The following is a 19,209-nucleotide window of genomic DNA, read 5'->3' as shown; positions in this document are numbered from 1 at the left end:
TAGCGGGGGCTACTCTTCGTTGTGGTGCGCGGGCTTCTCATTGCGGTGGATTCTCTTGTTGTGGAGCACGGACTCTAGGCACGCAGACTTTAGTAGTTGTGGCACGCGGGCTCAGTAGCTGTGGCGCACGGGCTTAGTTGCTCCGCGGCATGTAGGATCTTCCTGGACCAGGGCTTGAACCCGTGTCCCCTGCATTGGCAGGTGGATTCTTAACCACTGTGCCACCAGGGAAACCCCTACTCATTATTATTATAATGAATTTACATTCACAGTTTTCCTTCATTATTACTCTGTTTAAACGTATATTTAAAATTTCTGGTTGCCAGTTATTCCTGTTGGACTGAAAAGACTGATGATTGTATATCTGCCAAATTTGGAAAGACTCAGAGGCATTATTTAAAATATATAACATTAACTCTTTCACCATTTATTAAAGCTAATTTGGGGATTCCTTATTAATATAATTATAATGCAGAGTTAATTTGATCCATGTAATTTGTGAATAAAAGGGAAGAATATATAGAGAGGAAATTTAAAATTGAATATATAAATTGGAATTCATGAAAAAAAGGTAAAAGATGTGCATGCTCTTCCCATAAGAACTGTTGTGAACTTCTCCACACTTAAATTTGGGTTTCCTGTCCTCTGGGCCTGCGCAGAGCAGAAAACTTTCCTTATCTCCCCACCACTTCCTGCTCCAGGACTAACTTCTTCTCTGGATGACAGCAAGAACATTCCCTCATTTTAGAGAAGCCCCCGCCTTTCTCACTGGATTGTGATTTACCATCAGGACTTTGGAAAGACAAGTACCAAGGAGCTCAGTCCCGGCATATTTCCAAAGTCTGAGATATTCAGTCTTATTCTTGGTTACTCTGTTATATGCCCACACTTATGCAGGTATACTTTTTCATTTTTCCCACAATGGATACAATGAGCATGATATTTTGTTATATACTTTTTCCACTTAGAAATAAATCATGAACATATTTTCTCATGCCAAAGATCTTACATTTTTCATTGATTCAATAATTCCAATCATCTGATTATGCCATGATTTATTTAACCAGTATGCTTTTTTTTGTTTTTGTTTTTGTTTGTTTTCTGTAATAAAATAATAATGTGGTGAAGAATTTGGCCCACAAGAAACACTTACCCAAGCCCTCAAGTTTCCCTGGGCAGTCACCATGTCTGTGACTCAGCAGATCTGAGGCCACACACATTAGCTCCTCCAAGGTTGGCTCCTGTGGCAGCCTGAGGTGGGCCTGCAAACTTCTGAAGATTAGTAGGTGGCTAATGCCTAGTAAGATGTCAAGCTTCCCTCCAAGCAAGTGTTTCCCAGAAAAATCTCAGAGGTTTACCTTGAACCCGTATTTGGAGGGGACGGGAGGGGAAACATTGCAGCACTTTATTTTCATCCGACCACTCTCTTCAAAGAATGCCCTCTCAATTAAACCTAATCATTCTCTTAAATAATCTGGAGTAGATGGTGGATTAAGGGTTGCAAGACCATTTGGGGGGCCACTTTTTTTTTTTTTAATAGCAGTTCTGGATCGTTTTTGCTTTGTTTCACTTTTCAGAATGTATAGGCACTGAGCATTCATGGTCCTTGGTTTTGCAGCCTTGGCTGAAACTCTAAGACACATGAAATATTCCATTTAACATTCTGTTACATATCCACTAAGTCGGACTTGTAAATTATATTCAGGTCCTCTATATTTTCGTGTTCTATTTATTTGTCAAGAACTGAAGGAGGCATGTTAAAGTCTCTAACTACTACTATTTTTCTGTCTATATCTCCTTGTATTTCTGAGGGCTTCATATAGATGCCATATTTTACAGTGCAAAATGATCCACACTATGTCTTTGTTCCATGTTATATTTTATATCAATACAAATAAATATTTGGTTTGGTTTAATGATTCTGCCTTCTTGTTTTGTGTGTCTGTTGTTAATTTTTCTTTTTTCCTGTTCTCTCTTTTTTTCTGTATGGACTATGTGTTCCTTAATTTTTTCCCCTGGTACTTTGGAAGGCATACATTTTGTTTTAAAATAACACACACAACCCTATATTTTTCTAACTGCTAAAATAGAGAATAAAATAATAACTTTGTAAGTAAAAAATATCAGGGCACTCTACTTTCTCATATTTCTCCTTCTCCCTTACTCCTTCCACCTCACACAGTTCCCAAGTTTATGTTGGTATAACCTGGGATTTTAAGCCTTACTTTTAAAAAATTACTATGTGTTAAGAATTATTTATGACATTTGTATTCTGTTTTGTAGCTATTCTTACTACAGTTACATTTAATTCATTTTATGTTTAATGTCTTCAGTATTCATCACCAGCCTCTTTCATACTTGGCCTTCTTAAATTCTTTTTAAAAATTCTTTCTCTTTTGGCTTGAGTGAATCATGAGATAAATTTTTCTTTAAAGAAGGGTTTGCAGGAATTTTGAGTTTTGGCATAATTGAGAATGCCTTTCAATTGCCTTTACTCATGAATGCCATTTGGCTTGTTGTGGGGTTCCTGGCTTAAACTTTTCATCCTCAATATTTTACAGATGTTCTTTTCTGAAATTCAATATGTTATGGAGATGAATGAAGCCAGCCTGATATTTTCTTCCTTTGTAGCTAACTTAATAAATATCCTGTTAATCAAAGTTGGCTCCGGAGGGACTAACTCCACACTGGGAGGGATGAGATGGCTACAATTGAGAGCCAAGGGTTTTGCTTTCTTGTCCTCACCCTAGCTTCTCTTTTCCTTTAGAGCTATCACTAATCCCCATGGCCAACAGTGGTCTCTGAGAGAGAGGGGAGATTTCTCCTTCTTATCCCTCTAGACCAAGTGCACAAACCCTTCTCTCAAATCTCTGTATCCCAGTTGAGTCTAAGGTGTATCATTTAATAATAACACTATACTAAATGACAGTAATTAGTCACATAGAAATAATATTTATGATAATGATAATAGCTAATACTTGCCAAGTGCTTACTATGAGCCAGGTAATGTTCTCTGATCTTGACAAGTACTAAATCACTAACTCCCTAATTTAGTCCCTGACTTGCTTCTATATGACACATGCCATTGTTCCTTTATCTGTTGGAAGCATATTGAGCACATTGGAACTCTTTGGATTCCAGGCTTAAGAGAATGAGGGTCAGGCAGAGAAAGGAATTCCCTCTTCTTCCTATTTAAGGCTCACCTTCCAAGTCCTCTTTTCTCAACCAAGATCTTTCCCTTTCCAGGATTATACATTGAAATATATATTTTCTTCACAGGAAGCCTCAGCTCCTATTGACAGGGTGTGATCCTAGTCTATGTTCACAACTGGGCAAGAATGTGAAAACGTAACTGTTCATTAGCAGTACACAAACCACAGCAGGAGTTGTTTCTTATATTTCTAAAATTGTAGAATTATCTCTTTATACTTGCAAATCACATTTATCTAGTTTTTTTTTCTGGGTACATGGTGAATTCCTTCCAATTTGTGGTTTCAGGTCTTTTATCAGCTCAAGGAAGTTTCCTCCCATTATGTCTCTGATGATTGTGGTTCTCTTGTCCTGACTCTCCTTCAGGAGAAACAATACCTATGTATTGGATTTCTATTGCCTTCTCTCCATATCGTTTATCTCCTCTCCGATAACTTTCATCTCTTTGTTCTTCCCCTTGGCATTATGGGAGAATTTCTGATGTTGACACTTTACAAAACTGATTTGGCTTTATGTGCTGTTAATTCTGCTCTTTATTCTTCTTAAATTCTGCCATGACATTGTTTGCTAACTCTGCTAGCTCCTTTTCCAGTTCAGTTTGTTATCTTATTATCCTGTGTTTCATCTCTTGTTTTATAGAGCCCAGGTTTTCTTTACATCTTTTTGAGAGCATAAAATAGATTTCAAGATTATTTTTGTTTTCTTAAGTAAATATCTTTGAAATTATTCTATTCTTTTACTTTTGGCGACCGCTGTTTTCTTCTCATGTCTCCTATACCTTTCATAGATTCTAGGCTGTTAGTTGTCTCTTTGTTGTTGTTTTCCTTGTCTGTTACTCATCTGTAAAGATGAGAGTCTCATCTGTCCCGGTCTATGTATAGGACCTAACTAGGCACAGTAATTAGGTCAACAGGATTTTTTACAAGTCAAGAAGGGTCTTTGACTACTGGATAAGTATATAAAAAATATTTAAAGGGAGGACAAAGAGTCTGTAATTCATGGAAGATAGAGTTGTCCTGGAAATTATTGCTTCATTCTGATACAATCATGAAAAAAAGAAATTGGAGAAAGTTGAGGTTCCGGTCTGAGAGACATTAGAGATGTTCCTATTTGTTGTAATGTCATAAGAATGTCCCTTGTCATAATGTCTGCCTTAAAGATGTAATTGGGGTTTTTGTTGTTGTTGTTGTTACATTATATTCTGCTGGTTTAGCTCACTTGTGTTTATTTGATCTCATCCATTTTCTGTTGGTTTTATTAGCCTAACTCAATTCCGGAGGTGCCTTGTTCTTTGTTCCATCTACAGATCTAGCCAGTGTGGAGATGACAACTGTAGCAAATGAGAAAGATAGAAAAATGCATTTGGAAAACTTAGATGAATTAGAAAAGCTGAACAGTTTTCAGGAAAGCTGAATGTTAGAGAAGAACAGAAGCTGGAGGGGGAAAAAAAAGAACTCAAAACTCTGTCCTGGCCAAAAACATTATCCTTGGCTGAGAGCTTCCCTGATGGTGGCAATTGTACTGTGGTCTGGGATTTGCATTATAGTTATCATTTATTATTCCAATCCTGCCTACTTCCAAGAAGCATTTGGAGAAGATTACAATACATATCATATGTACAAGGAAATCATTAAAACAGAGAAAAAGGAGCCAAAATTGGCATCTTTATCTCAAATCTTGCTCCTCTCTAGTTTATTCTCTGTACAGTAATTGGAGCAGTCTGAGGGAAAGTGACTAATAAAATGCAGTGAAACTGATGGTATGTGACTTCCAAGCTTAGGTCATAAAAGACATTGAAGCATTTGACTTGATCTCCTGATTCAGTTGCTCTGGGGGAAACCAGACACCAGGTCATGAGGACACTCAAGCAGACCCATGGAGAGGCCCAAGTAGAGAGATACCAACTTGCCAGCACCAACCTTCTGGTCAAGTAACCACGTGAGTGTGTGGATCCTACCACCCCAGTCAAGTCTCGGACGACCGCAGGCCCTGTCAAAATCTGACTGCAACCTCATGAGAGACCCCAAGCTGCTCCAGAATTCCTGACCCTCAGAAACTATGAGAGATAATACATGCTTATTGTTGTTTCAAGCCATTAAGTTTTGATATGTTTGTGATATGTTACCAAGCAATAGATAACTAATACACAAATCATCACAGGCGACATTTTTACTAAATATTTGCATGGTATAGCCTGAGGCCCTATCCTTGTAACCTTTGATTTTCATTTCTTCACCACTCACTGTTCAACTGTTAAGCCAAAGCCACATAGTTTAGGTTTTTGTTATAGCCACACCTAACCTCAGTTTCTGTAAACAGATGAGATAATGCTAGATCCTGTAACAGATAAATCTTGAGAGCTCAGAAGATTAATACAATAAAAGTTTATTTTTTGTCTCATGTAAAGTCCGGAAGTCCAATTAGTGGGAATTGGTAGGGGTGTCGGCGGCAGGGGGTGGGGTGGGGGGGTGGTGGGGGTGGTGGTGGTCCTCTAGTCTACAGTCATTCAAAGGCTCTGACTGCCATCGTCAACATATGGCTTCCAAGGCTGCTCTGGGAGATGACATCCAGCAACTCATGTGAAAATTTCCCTGCCTTCCTCTACTTATGATAAAGCAAGCCTGCCTGCCTTCAGCCTGGAACTCTTGGGACCTTCACGGAACCTCTTCCTCAGATATATTGCCATGTAGTGTCAGCATGCTCTGGTGCTGGAGAGTGCTTAGCCAATTATCTCCTTCCTGCCCTGGGAGATGTCTAAGTAGTGTTCATTCATTCACCAAATATTGCTATGTTCTAGGCACTGTGCTAAGTACCGAATATTCAGAGATATATAGTATGAAATCTCTTTTTGAAATCTCTTTTGATAAGTGCTATGATAGAAGTGTACACAAATACTGAGAGATCGCAAAGGAGGGAGCAACTCACTTTGTATAGGGAAGTTTGTGAAATTTCATAAAGAAGACAACTGAGCTGAATCTTGAAGGATGAGAAAGAGCTGATTAAAGAAAAAAGGCAGGACAGGGCAGAGTCCTGAAATACCATGGAATTTCTTCATCACTAAGTGCCAGGCTTGTCCATATCTGGGGACCAGCCAATGTTTCTGTAAGGCTGGGACACATGCATATGTGGATGAATGTGGGAGACGAGGCTAGGAAGGTGGTGTACCTACCAGTCAGAGGCTTGTAATTAACAGAGACAATTTTGGCAACATTAAATTGAAAAAAAAAAAAAAAAAAGGAACTCTAGGCTGGCTTAGCGAACTGAAGGAAGGCCGATGAACCATGATCTGAAAAAAGAGGAACTAAGCATCTCCCAGAAATCTAGGTAAGCAGGAACTAATTGTGAGTATCTTTAAGGGCTTCTGTCAAGATAAATGAATCTCAGCCAAGTTTCGGCCCCTCAGTTACTCCACTCAAGATTCACATTCCAGGGAGTGAGTGTATAGTTGGCCCATTTGAGTTAAAAACAAAAAACAAAAAACAAAAACAAACAACAAGACCTGACTCTTGACCAGGGGAAGTCAGGGTAAACATTACTAAGAGTCCCACCAAGACTATATCCAACTGAGGAAGAGTATTTCCCAATAGAAGATGTTATTATAGAAGAAGGGAGAATAGATTCTGGGCAAGTAAAAATAGACATCCTCTCTAGGTGGGTTACAATCAGTTATAAAGGCTTTGTAAGTCATGTTAAGGAATTTAGAATTTTGGGGTAAGCAATTGTGTCATTGAAGGATTTTAAGCAGAGAAGTGACATGATAAATCTCAGGCAGAATCTTTTGGCTAATTTTATTTTATCTATTTTTATCTGTAATGAATAACTTTAACTCTTTCTACAGTTCTCAGTGACATGGTAGAGAACAAATCCTATTATTTTGTCTCTTCCCAAAGCGCCAAAGAAGTATACTTCGATTTTTCCTGAGATTTGTGTAGAGAAAGAGAGGGGACAAACTGACCAAACCTCAACTGATAAGGAGAGTTTCATGTTCTTTCTAAATCAGATTCTCCTCCATTCCACCCAGCTGTGTGCTGGAGCTGGCTTGTACTGGCTCGTAAGAGCCATTTGCTAAATTTCTTGGAATTTTGTGAGGCAGTTTTAAGTGTACAGTCATTATTAACAATTAAACTACATAAACTTAAAAATGAAACAAAGGTAATGCACAGAGCTCAATCATTTCTTAATTATTTTACTATTATCTATGCTCTTGAGGTTATTTATATCTATTGTATGGTGGAAATATTTATAATTTTGTGCTACTGTACATCTCTTCTCATTTCTGTGTCTAGTGACATTATGTTGGTAGGTTGAAATTGGTGATGGTGGGAGAATTTATAGCAAGGAAATTGGCAAACACTACAAACCAGGGCCTCTTTACCCTGGAAAGATCTGGTTGTTACACGTTTACCAGCTTATCACGGCCCCTCCCGGTCCCCCCAGTGCTCTTGTCCCTCAACCCCTTAATTTCAAAGGAAGAACACCAGAAACTACTCTTCACAGGGTAGCATGACTGACAGGTCAAAAGAAAAAACAAAGATGGTGAAAAGTCAAGTTAGTTTTATTGTTTTGTAACAGTCTAACATGTAACTATTAGCTCTGACATAAAGATGTGGAAGGTTGGAGAATTCAGGACACAATCCCAATAATGCCTTTGCCAGAGATTTTCCCCAAGAAGTTTGTTGTGAACATATTTCTTAGCTGAGTCTTTATTAATCCTGTTTCATAGATGGAAAATTTGCAGAAAAAGGCAGTGACGCCATCTATTTTTCCCTCCAGGAGACTTTATGAATTCTTCCATAATATACTTTGTCTGCCCAGGAGAACTTCCAGAATGCGTGGGGCTGGAGGCTACAGTATATCCCACTCTTACCTCATTGGCTACAGTGGAGTACCGCTCTCTCCTGGCTTTGGGAGCAGCAATGTCTAGGGCAGTGGAGATGACTTGTCTTTCATAAAAAATCTTTCCTCTTATTTAACTGCTGAACCTAGAATTTTATTTCCTTTTTCTCCTTCCTCCCCCAATTACATATTTAGTTGTAATATGATAATTACAAGACGGAAAACTCTCCGTGCCTATTTCACTATCACTTCTAGGTACACACCTACTTCGCTTTACAGATTGTATTTATGTTTAAGAGTAGTTTCCATCCAACCAGGCAAACGTTTTTCATCTACACTTTGCTACCTTGGGTTGTGTGATCATTTGCGCACAATATGCGTAGAGGGGTAACTCAGGGTTAGAGGAAGGAGAGAGGAGGAGGTGGGGGGGGATGGGAGGTGCTGTGTGGGTGGTATGCTCATTCTTACCTGGGCATGCCCCAGTGACCCTCCTCAGGAACTCAGGAACAGCAGCTGTTTACACCCGTCTCGCCCCAGGCCTTCCCCATGGCCTGGACTAAAGAGCTGCTGTATGTAGCCCTTTCAGCCTCCATGAACTCCCTTCTGCCCTGAATCAGAGACTGTCTCAGAGGCTGGTGCATCTCTATACATGAGTCCTTAGTAAGCAGAGTCCCTGCAGCACCACTTTCAGCAATGAATTTCTTGCATGATTAAAGATGTTCTTTTTTTGCACTATAATTCTCAGGAATTTAAAACGACAGAAGAATTGACCTCCCCCCACCACTCCCATTTTCTTCCTTCACTTTACTCACTGGCTCACTTTTAATCAGTCTCTTAGCTAACAATCTGTGCAGTTTATGAAAGTGGTGGCTGTTATTGCTTCAGTATACATTTTACAAAAAGGACTTACAACAGATTTGGATAACACCTACTTCCCTTTCCTTTTATTTCCAAATGAGTGAGTTTAAAAAAAAATCACTTATTTCTTCTAGCATGTTCCTAGTGTTTCTTGCATATCAATTCACTTGATCTATCTTGTGGAGGAGGGGCAGAACTTATTACCCACAATTAACCTAAGGAAAATTGTCATATCGAGCAGGTAAATGACATCTTGGGGTTCCCAGAGTCAGAGAGGTGCAGCCCACACTTCTGATTTGAACATCAGTGTTCTTTGTGGGAAAATCTGATCCCCAGGTTGAACTGATCTTCAGGAGTATTTGTCCAATTCTGTGTTGCATGCTTCCTCTGGGTGCCAAGTAACAAAGTCATGATGAAAAGCAGACAGGCCTTTCTATGATGCCCCAAATATGAGGCCTAGGGATTACAGAGCCAAGCTTGAAACTTTCTAACTGAACTTGAGTAACTCTATCCCTCCTGGTCATAGACCTCCCCTGATGGAGGTGTTATTATAACTGCTATTAGGCAATTAGCCCTTTTATTCTGGAGAGAGCTGCACTTTTGATGCCATGCTGTCCAGTGCTTTTTTTAAATTGGTAGATCCACATACTGTAAAGGTTTAATCTAACAGGGGCAGACCAGGATTAGGATTTAAAGCTTGGCCTTCATGCAGCCCAGGGGCGATTATCATCTTGAGTCAGTCATAATTATTTGCCTCAGAAGAGATACTGAGGGATCCAGCTGCACAGGGTAAGGTCCTCCACAGACACACCACTGCCTGTGAATGGAACCTGGCAGCAGTTGTGTGGCAGCTTAAGGTGAGGCATGAAGCGACATTTTCCATGGGTAGAAAGTGATTACCTATCTGTCCCCAGCCATTTTTCAAGGTCAAATAGGTTCCTACCAAACATATGGTGTCAAGATTCTGTTTTGAGCCTTCTCTGAGAAAACGGATCTCCTGAGTGTCTATTCCACATTGAAAAACTCTCACCAGATAACTGCAAGGCAGGTTGGGAGAGTCAGATAGAAGCTACCCACCTGCCCTTCTTCCCAGTCTCCCTGCTGCTGGAGGAATCTCTCAGACACCACTCAACAGGCTCTAGACTTGGCAGCTAACTTATTAATCCTTCTGATACCCCTGGAGGTACGTTGGTGGTAAATGCCATCTCTAGTTTGTAGACAGAAAACTGAGGTACAGAGAGGTTAAGAGATGACAATAACACAGCTACCAAATGGCAGAAATAGAAAAAAAAAAATCCTGGTCCCTTGAGGCCTGTGTCTGTTTCTTCCAAAATAAGTTTCCTTGTTTGTTGGGAAGACTGAGAGGGAAAATGGCAACTTCCCCTCTGGTGGGGTAGGTACAGACACTGAAGCAGGATGCAGCTTCCTTCAAGGAAATACACTCACACACTCAAGCCCCAGCAAGACAAGGAGACAAGCAGCCCTCACCTACATCTCTACAGCTGGTTCCAAAGAGCACCAGCAGTTTTGACTTGGAACAAGATGCAGTTTTTTTCTTTTCTCTTTTGGATTAAGTCCTAGTTGATATAGACACTTTATTCTGGTAATGATCAAGCTATTTTCAGGCTCTGAGTTTACATCTTCTTAAAATGGGTCTTCAGGAGCAAAACTGTAGGAGCAATAGTGCAAGCATTAGGGAGAGTGCAATGATGTCTGGTTCTCAGGCCTGGGATTTTGTTACTTCTGTCATCATACTGAAGAAAGTCTGTCTGGAATAGTGTTGATTGCAAGGGGAAGGAAGATTCAAGTAGTAGCCAGAACGTCACCTGTCTACAAGACAAATATACCTCTTCTATTCAACTGTCCATTGCCTGATACATTCCTTTACTGAAAGTTTGTCACTTCGGATTAACCTAGGTAAAATACATTTTAGGCTTTCTCTTTTAAAATGTAAATTTTCCCTGGATTAATTACAAAAAAAAAAATCTACCTTAGAATGAATTTAATTTTTAGACCATTTTGCTTTAGAATGGAGCATCAAGGAATGGGAATACTGTCACAGGGGAGGAATAGTTTTGGAGGAGGCTTTGCTCTAGAAGAGCGTATCTAGAGTGAATATCTTAAAAGGAAGGTGGTAAACAGAGGGCAGCACAAGGGATTTGCATTCTTTGGGATGGTGCTGGTTGGGGGGAAGATAGAATGAAGGCAGTTTTTTCTGGGTACCCTGGTGGTCTCCTATCCATAGCCCAATTGTGGTTTCTCTCCCTCCTGTCTTAGCCTTGGCACTGCAGCCCATGAAGCATAGCTTTGTTTTAGATGGACCAGCTTGGATATCAATTTCTCCCTCTGCTCTGGGAACTGATTGGCTCTAGGTAAAATTGCTCCCTGTGTGAAATATGTACTTATACCTGAGGATTTTCCCTGACTGGACTCTATGTTTGAAGAGAGTTGGTTGTGGGGATAAAGGGTAGGAGACCTTCAAGATCCCTGTTGTTCCCTTGTTAAGCCTTTATGTCCCTTCCGGGGATGAAGTCTGGCCTGGGGCTAGACCTTGAGACCCTGGCTGTTTGTGTTCCCAGTTTGGAAGAGGCTCTCTCTAGTGCCACTCTGATGGCCCTTTTTGTACATGTCTTTTGCCTGAGCAAGGCCTGAGGGTTGATCTCCTCAAGACAGGCCAGTAGGCAGGTATCGTCTGGCTCAGAGCTGGGCTTGCTCCCAGCCCCTGATGAAAGGAGGTGTAGATTTCAGGCTGAGCACTGATGTTGGAAGAGAACAGGAAAGAAAAGGACCTCCTTTGCTTCAGGGAAGAAAACTGCGACCAGGGTTCAAAGCCTTTTCAGTTCAGGGAGAGGTTATGGGGTTTGTTCTCCTTTTCTGAGAGCGCCCAGTGCAGAATTCCCACCAATACAAGGGATGTAATTACATCAGAACCCAGGGGCTACAGTGACCCACAAGAAAGGCCAGTGAGAACTCTGGACATCTCCTAGACTGATGATTTAAACCAAACACTCCAAAATGGTGAAATGAGGTTTGGAAGCCACAGGAACAAGTTGAGACCCTGAATAATATGACCAATTCCATAGGAAAGCTGGGCTCATGAGTATAAGCTGAACTTGCAAATTGGTGCCCCACAGGTTAAATTTGGCTTGCACACATTTTCTTTGGCCCACATGGCATATTTAAAATTTAGCTGGCAACCTTAAAAATGTGGGAAACTTCACTTAAACGTTTGGATTTCTGGCTTCTCTTGAAAAATCAGATGGCCAGGTAACACCGTCTGGTAATCGCTGCCTGGAAATGAGCAGCAGTTGCCCTCTGCTTTCCAAATTTCACAGCCCCAGCTCTCCCATGGCATTAGAACAGGCGCACTTCACCAATTTCAACCACCGGCCTGCATCCTGTAGGCGTTTAAGTTTGGGATCCCTGATATATGTCACACGGTGTCTGCTAGGGAAGTGCTGGGGTGATAAAGTTCAGCAGAGTTTGTGAGCTTGAGACGAGACTGGTGAAAAGCTATGAGACAATCACAATTCTGATTGGAAGGATTTCTATGGGGACATGAGGATGAAAGCAGAATTCCCTGTGGCGTAGCGGGGCAGGGCAGTCATGAGATTGGGAACTTTGACGGGACAATGGGTTTATCTGGATAGCCTTTATATACGGGAAAGGCAGTTTCCTAGTTGTCTGGCATGCACGGTTCTACCGCAGTGCCTGTCCAACCAGGGTGGGTGTGAGGGGAGGGACAGAAGACTCAAAGCACGTTGGCAACTTTAGGTTTCATCTTGCCATATGTTAGCTCGGGTGTTTTCTTTTCTTTCTTCCTTTGGCGCCGCTTCATACCGTTAGATCGTCTGACCTGGCGCGGCTGCTGGCTTTGCTCAGCCTGCTCAGGGGTCTGGGGTCATCCCCGGGCAGCTCCAGACACAGTGAAGGCGCCTTCTCAGGCGGCAGCCCCTGCTGTGATACCGTCTCAGGCGTCAGCTCTTCTTTCTCAACCTCCTTCCCCACTTCGGGGGTCTCTATTTTCTCCTCCTCCAGCACGGCCAGGGTCTCCTGCTCCTGGCCTTCCGTGCTCACTCTCTCTGCCTCCTGACTCTTCTCTCCCGCCTCCGGTTCTGCTCGCACCTCTGGTTCTTCTCCCGCCTCCGCAGGCTGTCCCTCCTCCTCCCCCTCCTGGGCTCCCACCTGAGCGTAGGAAGGCAGCGTCTCTTGGTAGGCCCTGGACAAGTCCCCTAGGGGCCCGGTGCCCATCTTCTCCTCGAACTGAGTGAAAGGCTTGGCAGAAAGTGGGCTGGCCTCCACCATCCCAACCTCAGTAAAAGGGAAATAATGGGACACGATTTTCTCTTCTTCGAGGAGCTGGTAGCCCTTGGCCTTCTGGATGGAGGAGACAGCAATGGAGTGGAGGGACTTCTCAGGAATCTCCCCCAGCGGCTGCTCCACTGGCTTCTTGAAGGCAGATCGGATTTTCTTCAGGGCCAGGTAACTCACCTCCATAATATTGAGGAAGAGGGACACAGAGGCCATGGACAGCATGAACAGGATGAAGATGGTTTTCTCGGTGGGCCGTGACACGAAGCAGTCCACCACGTTGGGGCAGGGCCACCGGCTGCAGCGATAGAGAGGCAGGATCCGGAAACCGTACAGGAAGTAGTGGCCCACGATGAAGCCCACTTCAAAGAGGGTCTTGAAGATGATGTGGCAGACGTAGGTCCTCAGCACAGTCCCCTCCAGCCGGAACTTCTTGGTGCCTTTGCTGCTGCCGCTGCCCTTCTTGATGCTGCCCTGGTCCGCTGGGAGGGGCGCCCTCTCGCCGCCGCCGTTGCCAGGCGACTGCTGGCCCAGCTCCTCGGCCGCGCGCTCCTTGCGCTTCTCCTCCATGCGGATGTGGTGCACCGCGTGCCCCACGTACACCAGCGACGGCGTGGAGACGAAGATGATCTGCAGCACCCAGAGGCGGATGTGGGAGATGGGGAAGGCCTCGTCGTAGCAGACATTCTCGCAGCCTGGCTGCTGGGTGTTGCACACGAAGTCGGACTGCTCATCCCCCCACACGAGCTCCGCGGCCGTGCCAAGGATGAGGATCCGGAAGATGAAAAGCACCGTGAGCCACACGCGGCCGATGACCGTGGAGTGCTCATTCACCTCCTCCAGGATATTCCCCAGGAAACTCCAGTCGCCCATGTCTCACCCACCTGGAGGAAGGAGAAGGCAAAGCTGAGCCGCTACAATGCAATCTCGAATCAGCCTCTCTTTGCAAACTCTCAGGGTACCTCTCCTTCCTGAGTGACTGGCACGGTCAACGCGTAAACAGCATGTACTGAGTGCTTCCTCTGTGCAGACTAGTATTAGGGAACGAAAGAAGCATAAAAGAATCTGCTTCCACTGGTTTCCTCATCTGTAAAATGGGTTCACTTCACAAGCTGCCTGAAAGGATAAATGAGGCAGTATCTGCATAAGCCTTGAACTCCGCCCCAAAATAAGGATTCATTGTTGATCATAAATAGAAACCCATGGTTACATGGATTTCAATCAGAACCACAAGCTGAATTGACGTTCATGAGGCATAATGCTGAAGAAATATTCTAATCCATTTCTGTCTGGGGTCCCAACAAAGTTTTGCTATGTATGAAATTGCCCGTAGTCACCTTACTTTTGACTCTTTTAGGGTATATAATGATTGGATGTTGGAAGTGGAAGGAAACATTTTTTGAATATCTACTTTATGACAGACCTTTGACGTTACATTTTTTCATTCAGTTTGATCCTGCTAGACCGTAATCTTCATGAGGGTATGGACCACACCTGTTTTATTTACTGCTATATACTCAATGCCTGTCACAGAGCCCAGAACATAATGAGAGCTTGATAAGTGTTTAACTAATTTGATTCCACCACATGAGAAAACTGAGGCTCAGAGAGGTTAAATAATTTTTCTAAGATCAGACAGCTAAATAGTAGTGGTTCTGTCTGTCTGATCCCAAAGGCTGGGTTCTTTCTGTTGCCCCATTAAGATACATTGCCTGTGATTGTAGCTATACAATTTTGTGACTCCTGTACTCTTTTTTTTTTTTTTTAAAGGACAACGTATTAGTTTTTTTCTGCTATGGTAAGATTACCATAAACCTAGTGGCTTAAAACAATACAAAATGATTTTCTTACAGTTCTGTGGGTTATGTGAGCAACATGTACCTTACTGAGCTAAAATCAAGGTCTCAACAGGACCGTGTTCCTTGTTGGGGGCTCCAGAGGAGTTTCAGTTTCTTTGTCTTTTTCAGCTTCTCGTGGCTGCCCACGTTCCTTGGCTTGTGGCCCTCTTTCTCCAGTGTCAAAATCAGCAATGTTGCAACTCTCCCACCTTTCTTTCTTTGTGACTCCTGTACTCTTAATTTACGTTATCTCTTCTCTAGGTTGAAATCTGGAAACCTTTCTTAATAGCTTTACAACTTGAGAGCAGTATATATATATTATTATTATTATTACTCTTTTAAACCCAAAGAATGGGAAGAGTGCTTTGGGAAGAAATCATGTTACAGGGTGAGGAAAGTCCACTAAGACAGTTTTAGTGTCCCACAGAATGAAAAGGGTTTAGGGTCTATAACTGTGGCTATTTTAATAGAGCTAAAATTTGGTCTGTAGGAAAAAATAATACCATTAAACATGCTAGTATATAATGCCCCTAGCAACAGCAATGACTAATGAACATGGGATTGAACTGACAGGGGTGATGTGTGCAAACTGGGTCATTTGTCCAGTGCAAACCTGTGGGGGCAAGCTGGTAATCTCCGAAAGACTCTGATCAACACCTCCACCTCAGCTGATGTTCCCCATGTTGAACTTCTCTAGCACTGTGACGTTTACTCATCACTGCCCTCAGACCAGGGCATGAGCCCATGCTAGAGATGCTGGTCCAGGGCTTCTCCAGCTGTGCCCCACCTTATAGGATCAGAAGTCCATGGGGCCAGAGGAATACACCCACCACATTTAATGACAGGGATATTTGCTAAACACTGGAATGAGTGATGAAAAGTGGTATCTTAAATTAGGTGGGATTTTCATCTTTAGGAGAGGATAAGCTTCCTTCCAACCTGTGCTTTGGAGCCCGGCCAGACAGAACTTGGTGGCAGATACTGATTGCAGGTGTGAACAATGCCCAAGCTATGCTCTCAGCTATTTCTTGGTGAAGAGCAGAGAGTGTTGATCATCTTGGACCAGAAACTTCTAGTTAGGCAAGGCATCCTCCAGCAGCTTCTCTCCTCCTGGGAAGGTGAGAGCAGCTGTGGCATCCACAGTCATGACTCTGACATTGGGGAGAGTTCCATTTAGGAATGGGGAATTGAGAGTGGGAGAGGGTCCTCTACTCAAAACCAGCCGTTCAGAATCCCAGTCACATGTATGTAGTTATACTTCTACCTTTAACACTCCTCAAACTGTAGCTAAATCTAGTATTTGCCCTATTTAAGAGTGGCAGCCATTCCCATTGCCTTCTGGAAGAAGGTGGAAAACACCACAATCAGGTAAACAGCCCAAGCATAAATCCTATTGGTGGAAGAACCAGGAAAATCCAAGGTTTTTTTAACCAAAAAGTTCAATCTAAAATTCATGTCAAAACAATAATTTGTGTAATTTACTCCTATGAGATCAAGTCTGGCTTTAACGAACTCTAAATCTAGTGGTGTTGATGCCTTATCTGCATTGATATATCAACTCAGTTTACAATCTTACTTGTACCATATTAGTCCCTTTGGGATTTTGTGTGTATTTCACTCATGTACCCACATGAATGTGTGTGGTGAGCACAAGCTCTCAGGACTGTATGTCTACCAGTCTTGTTTCCCCTTTTTAGGATCAAAAGCTCTTGGAGGACAGGGACCATTTTGTCTTTATCCTCTGTGAACCATCATGACACAGAACAAAGACCTTACAGACTGGGAGCTCCATAGATACCAGTGGATAGCACTAATGGTAATCATTTGAAACCTGAAATTCTCAATCCCTGAGTGCATGTAATACCAGTATTACGTACAGTCTAGGGAACTCCAGTCCTCTTCGCTGCGGCTAGCAGTGGGAGACTGACAACTTGCAAAGAAATGGTAAATTTCAAAAAAGAATAATAAATTGATCCAAAACTAGCTATTTTGAGGTATTGTTTTGTATAAAGTTAAAGCTATAAACTGGAAGGCCAATAATTCTTGACACATGAGTGTCATGACACATGTTCATGACACATGAAGACCCTCTTGACCAACCCATTCATAATTTCCAAACTAAAACCAGACAGAGCTGTGTCCTTCCATACCCACCCTGCAATGCTAGGATTGTTTGAGTGGTTTTCTTTCTTACTTTTTTTTTTTTTTTAATGTCTAGTTACAAAATTTCTTATAATATAACGGAAGAAGAGAAACTATAACTTAGGACAAACTCTTTCCAATTTCATGCTATTGAAACAGGCCAACTATGGTGTTAAGGAGAAAAGCTTTAGAGGTGCTAAGGAAAAGTGTCTTGGGTTCTCCACTTCTAAAAATGAAAATTATAATTAAAGGAAGTCAGATCAGAGTAAATCTGGACAAACTGTTCCACTAGAGCAGGGCAAAATCTAAACCAAAGGATTTCTCTTCATCAAAGAGGCAATTCTCTGTTTTATTTTGCTTGTGAAAATCTATTACAGGTGGAAAATAAGCTGCCAGAGTTCAAGCCTCCACCCCCAGGGTATCCACCAGAACACCCTACTAGAGGATTATGGTTTTAAGTAATGATTGAAATAACACCTTATGTTTGGGTAGCCCTTATCTATTTATAAATGATACATTTTAGCAAATCTTGTTTCAGTCCTCATAACAACCTGTGAACTATGCCAACGGCCCTCAGACTTGGATTTCAGAGACTAGTACAATAACAACAACAAAATAGGGTAACCAACATAGGGCTACTGACTCCTTATTTTGCCAAACAAGGACCTAAAACTTATTTAATTGCTAACTATGACTGCAGTCTATTTTCACCATCATTTCATAAAAGGGGAATTTTAATACCATAAACCTAGGCAGGACATAATTTCAGAATAAAAGACAGGCCTTTAAATCAAACACATTTAACTTGGTGAAAAATTTACTACATTGTTTACTACGTTATTGTCACATTTTTGTCACAGGCTGCTGACAAATTCATCTCGGACCAGAACTGACAGGTCTACAGATGGATGTTTGAGAACCAGGGAACTAGGCGTTATCAGCCCCCGTTACCAGAATGGGAGATGGAGTGAGAGGTTAAGTAAGTCTCCCAAGAGGGGAGGTCAGCCAGTCAGGGCAGAGCTGGGATGTGAGCCCTGGTCTTCAGCTTCAAGCCCAGGGTGATTTCCAGGGTAGCATTGCCTTCTCCTGACTTTTAAGAGGCAGAACAACACATACACATTCATGTTAACAAGTTCCACAAAAAGGATTAGAGGCCGCTTACCACCCTGGTGGGTAAGGGAGTGTGAATACGCCTCCGTGTTTCTAGAGCAGCCCTTTTAACCTCCAGCTCTCGTAGGGACCACGGAACCTGCTCCGGAAGAGTTTAATGATCCTTAGCAAACCCATCCCTGTGTTCTAGTAAATGCTCCAACATCAAGAATGCTGAGCATGAAGACTGTCCTACATCCACAGCACTCAACAATGATTACTATCACTCCTATTGCAGAGTTTAGGTGAAAAATTACAGAAATCTTTCATAAACCTCGAATACTTGGTTGAGGTCCCTCAGGATAACTGGGGGCATGCTAATTCATTCTGAAAAATGAAAGGCCTTAAAAAGTCAAGTTGTAGTTAGAATTTGGACATCTCTGCCACCACCCCACCCTTGTGCCCCCAAGTCCTACATTTCTTTCCCTTCCAAACCTCTGCCAACTCTTAGGGCAATTCCAAGAAGGTTTTCGGAATTGGACTCTAAGTCCAGACATCCCAGTCCAAGACCAAACTTTAGTGGCAACCTTTTTCCTTGTGGAGAATTCCAGATATAGCCCTTAGATTAGTCTGGGAAAGGAGGGGGGCGTGGGAAGCCTGCAAACTAATATCACCCATGGAAAACTTGCCAATAGGAGTAGGGTCCCCCGGAGAAATATGTACTCTCTTCTTCTCTTGGCGCTCAGCAGTAAAATGGCGAGCTTGGCCTCGAAATTTCCTTTGGTGCCTAAAAGCCCACCTCCCACTTCTCTACCCCGCCCCTACTGTGCTGCACGACTGAGCAGATATGACTGGATTGGCTCTGATGGGTAGGTTTTACTGTCCAGCAATATTTTAAGCTCCCAGCCAGACAGCTTTTATGAAG

General features: G+C 42.4%; 1 protein-coding gene across 1 annotated transcript; it reads right to left on the bottom strand.

Moving 5' to 3' along the window:
- Positions 1–12,738: 12,738 nt before the first annotated feature.
- GJA8 (gap junction protein alpha 8) lies at positions 12,739–14,088 on the bottom strand. Its single transcript, XM_007182136.1, has one exon. The coding sequence runs from the start codon at positions 14,086–14,088 to the stop codon at positions 12,739–12,741; it is 1,350 nt and encodes a 449-aa protein (XP_007182198.1).
- Between the last annotated feature and the right edge of the window lie 5,121 nt (positions 14,089–19,209).

Source organism: Balaenoptera acutorostrata, chromosome 1, assembly GCF_949987535.1.
Source record: "Balaenoptera acutorostrata chromosome 1, mBalAcu1.1, whole genome shotgun sequence".
Lineage (NCBI taxonomy): Eukaryota > Metazoa > Chordata > Mammalia > Artiodactyla > Balaenopteridae > Balaenoptera > Balaenoptera acutorostrata.
Note: the sequence above shows the minus strand (reverse complement) of the source record. Positions and strands in the feature narration are given on the sequence as shown.

What these genes read in the sequence shown, in the direction of transcription:
- GJA8 (XM_007182136.1), bottom strand. Translation starts at nt 14,088, where the DNA reads ATGGGCGACTGGAGTTTCCTGGGGAATATCCTGGAGGAGGTGAATGAG.